Source organism: Danio rerio, chromosome 16, assembly GCF_052040795.2.
Source record: "Danio rerio strain M-AB ecotype USA chromosome 16, GRCz13ab, whole genome shotgun sequence".
NCBI lineage: Eukaryota > Metazoa > Chordata > Actinopteri > Cypriniformes > Danionidae > Danio > Danio rerio.
Genome location: NC_141036.1, coordinates 13053676 through 13066365, shown reverse-complemented (window position 1 = coordinate 13066365; position 12690 = coordinate 13053676). Strand labels below are relative to the sequence as shown.

The window sequence follows — 12690 nt, the reverse complement described above, 5'->3', positions numbered from 1 at the left end:
CAATTTTGTTTTGTGGATTTTTATTTTATTTCTTAAATTCCTTTTGATTTTTTTTCTCCATTTTATTTTTTTTATGTGAATGTTCACAGTCAACACCACACACTTTTTGACCATAGCCAATATTAGAGAAATATCTCTAAAATGTTCATATATATTTATATTTATATATATAAAATAATTTGAAAGTAAATAAAGGATAACAGCATGGATCGTATCATTCAGTCCCCATTTTTATAATCTGATTTCACAAAATCATTCAGACAATTTTCAGTTTCAAAAGCGTTAACACTTTCCTGTTTTCTGTGTGAATGTAGAAGGACAAAGGTGCTGAAGTGAAATGCAAAGACAAGCGCTGTTTCTCAAGTGAACAGGTGTTGAATTAATGCTTCGATTTTCTTTCTTTTTTTTCACGACTGCAAAAATAAGTGGCTGAAAATGAGGACTCTTATAAAGACAATGCTGATTACCCCATCAAAAGCAAAGCAGTGGGCCAAGTGAAACACTGGACATGTCAAACACTCTCTCACATAAACACACTCACTCCTCATGTGTGTATGAACCATGCGGTATGGACTGAAATGTTGCAGGCCAGAGACCGAGCAGGCATCTGTTTCAATGGCAATTTCCAGTGCGATTTTCCTTGGTTTAATCGTTTCCAGGAGTCAGAGACATACGATTAAAATAAATTACACAAGATTACACATTAAATTAAATTAAAAGTAATACATCTATCAAATGATTTTTACTAGAGTTGTGAATAAAACGGACAGCCGAATCCTTCTGAATCCATTCAGGGCCAGTCCGTCAGACATCCTTCATGCGCTCTTTCTTTAGAGGGCCACCGGCTCTTCCATCATCAATGAAAGGAGGGGGGGGGGGGAAATCAGGGTGTGTGATTAAGTTCATTAGTGGCTTGTTTTCCTCCCATTTCTTCATATTCCTGATTCTGAGCAACAACAATCATCTTAATAATATAACAATATTAACAGCCTGCATTCATTGAATGAACCCACCAATCATCCATGTCTGTCAAAGAAACCAAAACTCAATAGGGAAATAAATAGACTTCAAATACTGTCAAATAAAACGGGGGAAATAAAAGAACAAAACAAAACTGAAATGCTGTTTGTGACAGAAAAGAACACGTTGTTGTTTTTACTTTTCATTAAATATAGAGATGAACACACATTTGTTTTTGTTGAACACAAACTGTTTGTGTTGGTAGGGCAGGTTTGGATTGGTTGTTGAGTGCACAGGGCCAGTGGGATTGGCGAAATCTCTCAAAGAAGGAAAGGATTGGTGCTTGTGCCTGTGGTTCCACCTCCCATGGATCCCCCTGTTCCCATTACTCCGCCCACTCCTGATGGCCCGCCCAAAATCAGTGAAGGCTGCGCAGGTCCTCCTGGACCCATCAGCAAGGGGTTTCCTCCTGGACCCATAGGGGATATTCCACCGTAAGGCATGCCCATTCCCATGCTTAAACCGGGGGCCGCCATAGGGACCCCCATTCCTGGCATGCCTATTCCTGGCTGAACCATTCCTACTACTGGCGGAGGCATGTGACCCAGCATGGGATTTGGGGGAACGGGGCTTGTACGCAGCTGGTTCAGACCAAGTGAAGAGGGTTGAGGGGAGATTGATGCCATTGGGGTCGCGCCAAAAGGATTAGAAGCAGAAGGTGGGGTCGGAGATACTCCTCTACTTGAAATGGTACTTCCTGGGGTAACTCCCATACCTGTTGAGGAAGGCCCTAATGGAGGAAAGAAAGATGTTAGAGGGAAAAGCAAACAAACACAATTTCTATTCAATTGTTTTAAAAACACACCCTGTGTCTGGAGGAAGGGGTTGTTAGATGTGGAGGAGATGCTTGGTGGGGGTGGTTGTTTTGGTTTGGGTTTTGATGATACTAGCGAGTCCAAATCCACCAGTGCTGCGTTGGGCCCCAAAAATGACTCTGGTGTTTTCCGAACAGGCAAAGAGCTACCAAGCGATGAAAGGTCAAAGGGCACAGGAGAGCCTGTGCTGCCACCTCCTCCTGCATCACATGTCACTGAGGAACCTCTTCTCTCTGGATCTGCTGTGTGTGGGGGGGAAATGGCAAAAAACAATTACAGGCAAACAGCATATTTGCTTAACTGAGATGGGGTTACAGTCCAAACAATCCTTTGCTAAACCCTACATTATTACCCACAATAGATTCAACTGTATCAACGCACCTAAAACTGAAATAAGATCTGAATAATTATGTATATGATTAAAATTCTGCCTCCGAGCTACTTTAGTAGTAGTGTTAAGCTACTTTAGCCTTTCTTTTGAGGTTGTACTTGTGGGCACAGAGGCCACTCACAGGCAGTGTTGGGGTAACACGATATAAGTAACGCACATTACGTAATAATATTACTTTTTAAAAGTAATAAGCAAATTATTAAGTAATCAAATTATTTGAGTTACTTTCAGAAAAATGTAACGCGAGTTACTTTTTACCTTGCTTAATTGGCTTTTACGAATTATACTGCGGAGAAAAAACTACCTTAGGTTGAATCACACACTCAATCAGAAAGCGAGCTGCGAGGGAACAGACTGTCTGCTCATCATCATCATCACCAGGGGCCTCATGTATCAACGCTGCGTACGCACAAAAACTTTGCGTACGCCAGGTTTCAGGCTCAGAATCGCTCACGTTTGGATTTACTAAAAATGAACTGAACATGGGAATGTGCGCAGCTTCACGGCAGCTTTATGGCTGGCGTATGCACATTTTTTGTGCGTGTCTGTTTTATTTCCATTTGCGACTCCTAGAGGCAGTTGTGTTAAATTGCTCTCGACAAAGTGTCTGAGCCTTGCAATGGCAGCTGTATGAGACGGGTTCATCTAGTAGGTATATAAGGTTTCCATACCATACAGTTGACCAGCTAAACATTAAAGCACAATTTGCAGCGGTCGCCTGTTTTCCCAATGTAATCTGAGCAATCTACCGCACGCACATTGCTATAAAGACACTATCTGAAGATGAATTCGCATGCGTGAATCAGAAACATTTCCATTCAATAAATGTGCAAATAAAATATGTTGCACAGACTTATTAATGATTCCTACTTGTCTTTCTCGTGATAAATAGTGGGCAAAATCTGATATGTAGCGGGGGAAAAAAGAAAAAAAAGAGTTCATCAGACGCTGGATTCGAGCCGAGTTCATGCACGAACGTGACAATTCATGATCACATGAGTCTTACGAGTAGCGCCACTGAGACTGGCAAAGCACTCAGTGCACTCAGTGCGATGTTCAGACCCAACTGTGTTAGCCGCATCAGCTAAACTCTCCCACTCTATTTTTTTCTTTTCTTGTTAATTCCGGAGAACAAACTTGCAAATAACACCGCTTTTCTCCGGTCTACCTCCGAAAGCAGCACCTCCGATTCACATTCTGTTCAAAGTTTCTCTTTTTGCTTGCTTTTGCCTTTGCTTTTTCGTTGGGTTTTGCCATTAGCATAGTCATTTGCATATTCATACGGGGGAGGAGGCAGGGAGGGGTTTTGTGCTCGTGCATGTTGTGCTCAGTTTCACGTTCATTCAGATGTACAAAAGAATATGCGTGGGATTCGGCGTACGCAGTGTTTCATACATCTGAATTTTTTTCTGCGTACGCACATTTACAGCTTTGTGCGTATGCAATGTTTTAGTAAGATTTCCACGCAAGTCTTCGTACATGAGGCCCCTGGTCTCTTTTACAGCAGATGAATCAGAGTACTGTTCTAGTAACTGAATTACTCAGCATATTGGTTTATTTCGAGTCAGAGAGGGTATCTGGTGCGTTAAAAAGTAAGTAATTAAGTACTTACTGAAGACGCAAACCGTTTCACGACAACTCAGATCAATTTAATGAACTGATTCAGTTCACTTGGAAGATCTGGTTAAAACAAATGATTCATTCGCAAATCGCCCTTCATCACTACAGGCAATTAAAAATAGAAACAATGGCAGGCCGGAGGTAATTAATAATATAATAACACTAATACTGAAATGGTTAAGACGTTTTAGAACGACCTAAACAACATTTCAGCTGTTTTTTTTACTTGTTTTATTTTTTTGTGCTCAGCTTGCTGGTTTGTCCGTTCACATATTTTTATTATCACATGATGTCTTTTAACAAAATCACATGACCTTTTTTAATGTGATACTGGAATTTGCTCTGTAAAAGTGTTTCCATCGCAGTTTATGTGCATCTTTTCTAATCGAATAAGAAGTTTATTCTACTCAGTTATGCGCATACGTTTTTATGTGCATTTTCAAAATGTGTGTGCATCTTGCTGTTTCTATTGACCAAAAATAGGTGGATGGAAACAGCTGCTGTAGAAGCAACTACAATTTTTTATTCTAATTCACAGTTAATTTTTACACATTTGTTAAGGCCACATAAAGCAAGTTATTCAATGTATAAAGCTCAAAGATTTATTTTGTATTAGGTGTTTTTTTATTGTCTTACTGTTCATTTTGTTATGAAACATTTTAAAGGTTTAAAATCTGTTTTTGCCTTAATAGAAATTATTTCATGTTAGTATTCTTAGGCGAAATCCCAATTCTACCCTAGCCCTTCCCCTTACCCCAAACCTTCGTTGGTGTCAGAATTCTCTTTAGCTTGAAGGCGTAGGGCTGAGGGCAAGGGGTATACACCTCTTCAAACGAAGATTTTTCAGGACCACACTCGAAACCAAGGGGTAGGAAAATTTCCCAGAATAAACTAGCTCCAGCTGCACCAGGAAGCAAGGAGATCCACTAATTAGTATTTTTTGTCATTATTATGAATTTTTACAACAAACAAACACGTTTTAATATATTCATATCCACATTCGTGTTTTACCGTCATGCTTTTAAAAAAAAACGCTAAAATAAAAACTGCTAAATTTCGCAATCTACTTGTGATCTATAATCCCTAATAATAACTCCTGTACAGCAGTCCCACAACATTCTGACACTCGATGACACTGGAATACCCTGTCAGAAAAGTCTAGTGGCTGGTTAATGAGCTGTTTACAGTGTCTGCTATAATGTTAATGTTGTTTTCGGTGTGTTTACATAGATGAATATAGCCATGGTGTAAATGCACAGTACTGTTACAATCTTATTGCCACATTAGATCATTTTGATAACATAATATATGCCTTCAGTGATTTGCTGAAGATAAATACCAAAAAATACACAACTGGAATAACTCCAGCAGTCGCGATAGTCTGATCTCATATGAAGCAAAAGAATGCGAGGACGTTTGATGACGTGTACAGGTGCTGTAGTGCTGTCCCAATTCTTAGGGGTACATTTTGAAGCCCTTCCCCTTAACCCTCGGTTGGAAGGGCTAAGGGGAAGGGGTAGGCGTACAAAAATAGAATTGGGATTGGCTTTAGGCTTTATTGCAATATTTATTTCAATGGATAGTGAATTTACTTACCTAATAAACACAATACATGCTTAAATAGCCTACTGTAACGTCTGCAATTATATGAGATAAATAAATAAATGCAACATATATCAACACACACAGCCCCTTACAGTCTCCGATATGTTAACAAATATTAACTTCTTATTAACAATTACTAATTATTCTGTTTCTGAAAGAATCCGATTTAAGAAGCACTTCAATAATCACACGCACATTATTAACATCTGCTCAAGAAGTTCGGTATTTCAAATATAGACGCGTGGCAAGCGTACGTGAGAAAGCGAAACTGCTTTCTCTTTTAGACGACCTCGTAAAACAACAACAGGACGCGGCAGATTTTGTTTGTCTTGGCATTGTGGATGTTCATCAAGACGACGACAACATTTGATTGAGCTCGAGTCGACCATGGCTTGTTATTATATGTACAGTTGAAGTCAGAATTATTAGCCCCTCCTTTGAGTTTTTGTTTCTTTTTTTAATATTTCCCAAATGGTTTAACAGAGCAAGGACATTTTCACAGTATGTCTGATAATATTTTTTCTTCTGGAGAAAGACTTATTTGTTTTATTTTGAATAAAATAAAAGCAGTTTTAAATTTATTATAAACAATTTTAGGGTCAAAATGATTAGCCCCTTTCAAGGTAATTTTTTTCTACTGTCTACAGAACAAACCATCAAAATACAATAACTAGCTTAATTACCCTAACCAGCCTAGCCAACCTAATAAACCTAGTTAAGCCTTTAAATGTCACTTTAAGCTGTATAGAAGTGTCCTGAAAAAAATATCTAGTAAAATATTATTTACTGTCATCATGGCAAAGAAAACATATCAGTTTTTAGAAATGAGTTATCAAAACTATTATATTTAGAAATGTGTTGGAAAAAATCTGCTTTCCGTTAAAAGTAAATTGGGGAAAAAATAAACAGGGGGTGTAATAATTCAGGGTGGCTATAAATTCTGACTTCAACTGTATATATATTTATGATGAAATGTCTCGGCTGTGCCTTTGTTTTCATTCTTCTGGCTTGTGTACGCTTTAGTGATGTTTCTCTGTAAACCAATAGCGTTTAGCTGCAGGTCTAGCTCTGCCTTTTGGTCACCCTTTGTTGTGCTAGGCACCCTTTCGAAAGGGTACCCAAAAAGTGGTCTGGTATGGTTCACATTGTGGTACCTTTTGACAGTGGAATACATAAAAGCATACCGAGCCATACCGTACCACTCAGTGGAAATGGACCAAAAGAGACCAAACCTTACCAAAGCCAGGTAAGGAAAAGTAACACAAAAGTAACTCAAAAGTAATAAAACGCATTACTTTCTCTAAAAAGTAACTAAGTAACACAATTAGTTACTTCTTTGTGTAACTAAATATTGTAATTCACTTCTTACAAAAGTAACTCTCCCCAACACTGCTCACAGGTACCCTTCTGAAAGTAATAGTTATGAATGAGATCCTCTACAGTTGTGTACACAAAACTGCAAGTGCACACGAAGTGTGACATTTGGGATTTGGCCAAAATCTCCTGTTAAGCTTGTCTGAGCAAGCAACAGTAGCCAAGGCAGTGGAATTTAGTAAAGAGTCAACACATCAGCACCAAATACAAAACCTCTTCAGCTGCCAAGAAAGCAGAGTAGATTGAAAATTGCCAACAAGCATAATGTTGATGTGTCTGACACAATTAATTTTTGCAATGGATAAGCCAGGTGTCCAAATACCTGCAGAGCTTAGCTAAACACCAATTAAATAGACCTGAATCAAGATAATCAAAGTTATCAGGATTACTAGAAGTGTCCAAGCAATTATGTTAAGACAACTTAAGAGTTAACCTTTGCAGGATGTTAGGAACCGATGCGATAAGTGAATAATTGTCTATACCAATTCCTGGAGGGCCGCAGTTCTTCATAGTTTATCTCCAACCACCTCCAACTCACACCTGCTTAATAGTCTTTAGTAGTCTTGAACAGCTTGATTAGTTTGATCATCTGTGTTTGATTAGGGTTGGAGCAAATCTGTGCAGAGCTGCGGCCCTCCAAGAATTGAGTTTGAGACCACTGATCTCTATGTCTGCATAATGCAATTATACCTGTGCCGTTAGTTTGTTTAACTGAGCCACTCCAGGGATCAGAGGTCAGACCGTCAGTGGCAGGGGCGGCTCCTTCCGCAGCCCAGGGATCCGTTGACCCTGAGAGCGGCGTAGGGGCCGGAGCCACTGAGTGAGCCCAAGGGTCGGCACTTGGTGGGGTCACAGCTGGGGAGGGGGGACGCAAGGAGAAGTCAGGGATCACCACAAATAAAACAGGGAAAAGCTGGGGTAAGGACACAAGGTCATCAGGAAGGCTCATCCTGTACACTCTCACCTGTGGATGCCCAGGGGTCAGAATTTACTCTGGAGGACGAATCACTCCATGGGTCTGGAGCTACGGTTGCTGGTGCTCCTGCCCAAGGATCAGCACTCGGGGGAGAGGCAGGGGAAGTGGCTCCCCATGGATCAGGAGGTCCCCAAGGGCCAGCAGTAGATGCGGGACCCAAAGCGGGAGGAGGAGAGGGTCCTGCAGAGCCTGTCGCAGGAGCTCCCCACGGGTCTGCAGCGCTTAACTCCATCAGAGACGACTGAGAGAGAGACATGTCAGTAAGAAAGTCCCCATTGGAAAAGAAGTGCGCAAGAACGCAAAAGAGTGAGAGGGAAGTTTGTTTGAACAGAGAAGACAGACACCTACACTTGTAAGTGGATCAGAAAATAGCTAGCGTGGCAAAATGGTAGAGGAAGATACTCTACAGGAAGTAAAACAAGCTTACAGACACTGTTGTGTTAAAGAGCGTACGCAGGGTGAGAGACACAGACAGAGCAGGTAACTCTTGGAGAGTGAGAGGCAGGTACACAAACACGCAACCCTCAGTAACAACACACAACCATGTGTACACCTCACGCTCCCATCCTAGAGGAAGAACAGCTCAAGCATGAACTCTTGCTGACACAATCGTACACAATCACACACCTCCTCGGGCTTGGTTTTCTCCCTCTTACTCTCCTCGATGGCCATCTGCAGCCTCAGGTCGTCTCCCCTGCGCAGACGCTCCTCCTGCCAATCACACACCACCGTCACATCATCACAGTGAACCAAGATCTGAGCGCTGATGGGAAATGGAGTCTATCGAACTGTGGCAATATGACTCGCACGTCTCATCAGCTTCAGAGGTGTGCTTCAAGGCTGAAGTTAGACAAATAAACAACATTCGGAACTTGTGTGCATTTCATCTTCTCTGATACTGCATTGACAACCTCTGTTGGAATTACTAAGAGTGGACAATTACTGAGAATTGTAGGTACATCTGATTTCATCATGCAGTTGCAAGTGTACAGTTTGATCGGAAGATTTCAAACAGAAATTAATAACAAGAGGAAAGCTCTACACACGCAAAAAAACAAACAAACAAAAAAAAGCAACAGAAATCTTTAACGTTTTAAAAAGCACTTAGGTATTTTGTTAGATATTTCAATCGTTCCATGATCACACACTGATGTATACATAGTTTCACGCTGATCTTTGATTTGTGAAGGGAAGAGGACAGCAAAGCAAGGGTGTGACCCGGATGAATTTTTGCTCCCTGACCTGTTGGTGGGTCTCCTGGCTGATTGTGAGTGCGTAGCGGATCTCTGCATCTTCCAGAGGGTCATGTGTAGTCTGAATGAGGGGGGGCAGGATGAGGACAGGTGTGAGTGAAGAAGTGAGGGAAAATGTGCAGAAACTGTGCAGAGGAAGGGCCCTAGTTGAATGTGTGTCATTATACTTTAGAGAAAATAACCAATATTTCTATTTTATGATGGCAATTAGCGAAGGCAGCAGATTTAGGGTGCTTTAAATATGGTTATTATTGGCAGGGCTCAACAGTAAGGATGGCCCAGAGCCAGCGTAAGAGAGTTTTAAGGCTGTTGGCCTATTAAGGGCAGAGCTATAGCTTCAAGTTGTACATGACATTTCAGAGGCATTCTTTTCTGAATAGTTATGGAAATTTTCCACTGCATAGCACAGCTCATGTTGGTTTTTCCCACTGTTTAGTAGAGGAAATTACATATAATTAAATAATTAATATATAATTATATATATATATATATATATATATATATATATATATATATATATATATATATATATATATATATTTTTTTTTTTCTTCCTCAGTTGATCTTTGATTACAAATTAGACGTAAAATAGGTGGTACAGTAGGTTTATTATCAGTAGCATTCAAGAAACTGAATGAATATTCTGCCGTCATTTACTCTTAGGTTGTTTTAAACCTTTTCTTTTAAAAAAAAAAACAAGTTATTTTGAAGAAATTTGCTGGTCCCCACTGACTTATTGTTTTTCTTCCTACTATCACAGTCAACATCTGTTTGGTCACCCACATTATTCAAAATATCTTCTCTTGTGTTTGGCACAAAATAGAAATTAATACAGATTTGGGATGACATCAATGTGAGCAAATATTAAAAATTAAAATTCGGCAGCATGTTTAGTCTATTACAGTATATTGAGACATAGTTTGAGCCAGAATTGCATTTGGTACAATGTGTGCTTTAAAAAAATACTATGATATTTCTTTAAAAGCAGATTGTGGAAACAACTGTTGGCCAAAACATTCATATCACACACCCCTAGTTTCAAAGAACTTAAAATAGCGATTTGATGGTAAGCAGACACAGTGCAGGGGTTTTCTTTTTAGCCTCTTTAACACAGTAATACCTGTAAGGTGCAGTAAAATTACCAGAACAACTTTACAGCAGAATTCCACTGGTTTACAAGTAATGTAACAACTACTCATTCTAAAACAAATTTTAGAGTATTGCTTAATGTAGTTGTTACTGCCACTTTCTATTGAAAGATTAAAAATACAGGAAAAGATTTAAACCTTATGGTAAAATACAGGAGAATCGCAACAAAATGGAAGGGTAAATTGATATGATGACACAGGCCATTGGTAGCTATTAGGAATTTAACGATTCACCTAACTAACGATTCAATACGATTCACAATACTAATCCCACAATTCAGTCACGTTTTATTATTTGAAACAAATTTAAGGTGAAAAGCTTTTTCATTTTGTTTTCTTTTAAATGCAGCAAAATAATATTTTTTCTGCCATAACTAAATTGCTATTTTAAAAACAAACAAAAAAACAATAATAGAAACTAAGGAAGACTCATTAATATAAACAAACTAAAACTGTGACTGTGCTGGGATTTTACATTTTTTTAAAGAAACATCAGCATATCTGTTTTCTGGCATAAGCTGATGTCTTTACACATTTACAATGTCCCCTGCTAATGAAAAAACTCTTTCGCTGGGGACTGAGATGGCTGGTGTGGAGAGGTAAGCCTTTCCTAAACCAGAGAGCAGTGTGTACAGTGGTGGTCAATGGGCCCTCTGCTCCAGGGGTCTTGCCACTGGCATAAAATACTGATTATAAAATTACTAATTATATAGTAGGATAGAGGCGGTAGCTGAACATGATTATGAAGGTAAATAATTAACATTCCTTGTATAATTAATTAGCTTAAGTATCAGTGTGATAAACTTAAGAGATGCTCTTGAACATGTTTAAATATTCAATAATAAGCAAATAATTAAAAATATGCATACACTGATTTAAAAAGGAGAGGGTAAAAATAATCAAATACCTGCTTCTGTATAGAAGAACAACTTTCACTTTCAGTCTGAAAAACATCTTCACACTTTCGCTATGAAAACACTGATGCACCATGTGATCTCCGTAGCACTCGTTGGAGCAAGCGGAGCTGCAAAATCATCTGGTCCACGAGATTTACCTTTCTAATAGTTTTTTTGCGTATAGACATCTGTGATAGTAGTTTTTCACTGCACTGATGGTTTATGTGCATCATATCCGTTGTTCTATTAGTGAAAGTAAACGTCTTTTTGCAGTATTTGCACATAGTTTGTGTTTCATCTGGTGCACTTCGCCACTGTCATTTTACTCTGCCGCCCCACCTCTTGCTCGCCACTGATGTGCAGCTAAAGCGAGTTTTTCGATTTTCAATCAGCTCACGGTGAAAAGTTACATCCCTAGTACACATAAAACAAATTCTGCGAGAGCTAGGTGCAGCAACTAGAAAGACGTCGTGTTGGTAGAGGTGGTACAACTATAGTAATATATGCATTATGCCACCCATTTTGCAGTGGAACTGAACTACAGTGGAACAGCAAGCCATGCCAAGTGAGCTGAATTGTACTATGCAGTGGAAAGTGGCTTTCCTTTATTTTTTAAATGATTATTAGTATTATATAAATACAATAATCCTTTACTGTAACAAGTAGACAATATTAATGTAATGTTATACAATATTAAAAATACAAATGCAAACATAAAAATATGTAATTTACAAATATATATAATGTTTGAGTTGAATGCCAGTTAAATATTACTACTATTTATCCAACTCGAGGCAGAAAATAAACTCTTGCAGTTGACCTCTAATTGAGAAGCTACAGTTATTGTATTGCTATACAAATGTAAGATATTTCAATTTTATGTTCTAAAATGAGTTATTTTACAATATACTTTACAAGTTACATAGCCCATTAGAGCAATTTATTCTACATCTCTCTAGATAACATTTTACGTTGTCAATCTTGCCATTGTCTTCTTCAGCATGTTTGTGTAATTACTGTCCCAAACAAAGAAATTACCTTATCACAGCACGGTCTCTTCTTTCCTTACAAAAAAAACTCAAATTAATGTAATGTATTTATTTGGTAAGTAGCCATGTAATAAACAGGATACTGTACAGTCAACTGGGCAATACGCAAAATGAACAACACCCTTAGGACTAAAAGGATGCGTTTATTTTGTACAAACAACCAACTAACTGTATAGCATCCTATACATTTAGGTCTCTTAAAAATGCACTTCTAGTAGAACAACTATCATCTTCCTCAGACTCTGAACCACGTCAGTACTACATGTTACCTGCAGCCTGAACCTAATTGCTGATTGGCTGAGACTTTACCTGCTCCGCCTCCTCCTTGCTCATGGCCAGTGCCAGCTGGAGCTGCAGGTCCTCCTCACCGGAGCTCTGGGGCCACGCCTGATCAGAGTCTGCTCCCGAGTGCACTCCTCCTCCCCCTAAAGCAGGAGCAGAAGGGGCCGAAGATGCTAAGGAAGGAGTCAAATGATAGCCATTATGATGCATCAATAGATGGTGGAGTACTGGTCCCTAAAAGTGCTTCCAGATCCAAAAGCT

The 12690-nt window shown here is 39.2% G+C and overlaps 1 protein-coding gene across 26 annotated transcripts in view; it reads right to left on the bottom strand.

Moving 5' to 3' along the window:
* Positions 1 to 3: 3 nt before the first annotated feature.
* Positions 4 to 12690, bottom strand: part of epn1a (epsin 1a) — a 28548-nt gene continuing 15861 nt past the window's right edge. For 2 of the 26 annotated variants that reach the window (XM_087285552.1, XM_087285551.1), the window contains exons 7-14: positions 12457 to 12602; positions 12137 to 12157; positions 9044 to 9115; positions 8429 to 8512; positions 7790 to 8042; positions 7516 to 7680; positions 1826 to 2074; positions 213 to 1750 (exon numbers count right to left, since the gene is read on the bottom strand). In XM_087285552.1, the coding sequence (XP_087141678.1) occupies positions 1281 to 1750; positions 1826 to 2074; positions 7516 to 7680; positions 7790 to 8042; positions 8429 to 8512; positions 9044 to 9115; positions 12137 to 12157; positions 12457 to 12602 (1460 nt within the window). In that variant the 3' untranslated portion in view covers positions 213 to 1280. 26 annotated transcript variants of the gene reach the window in all.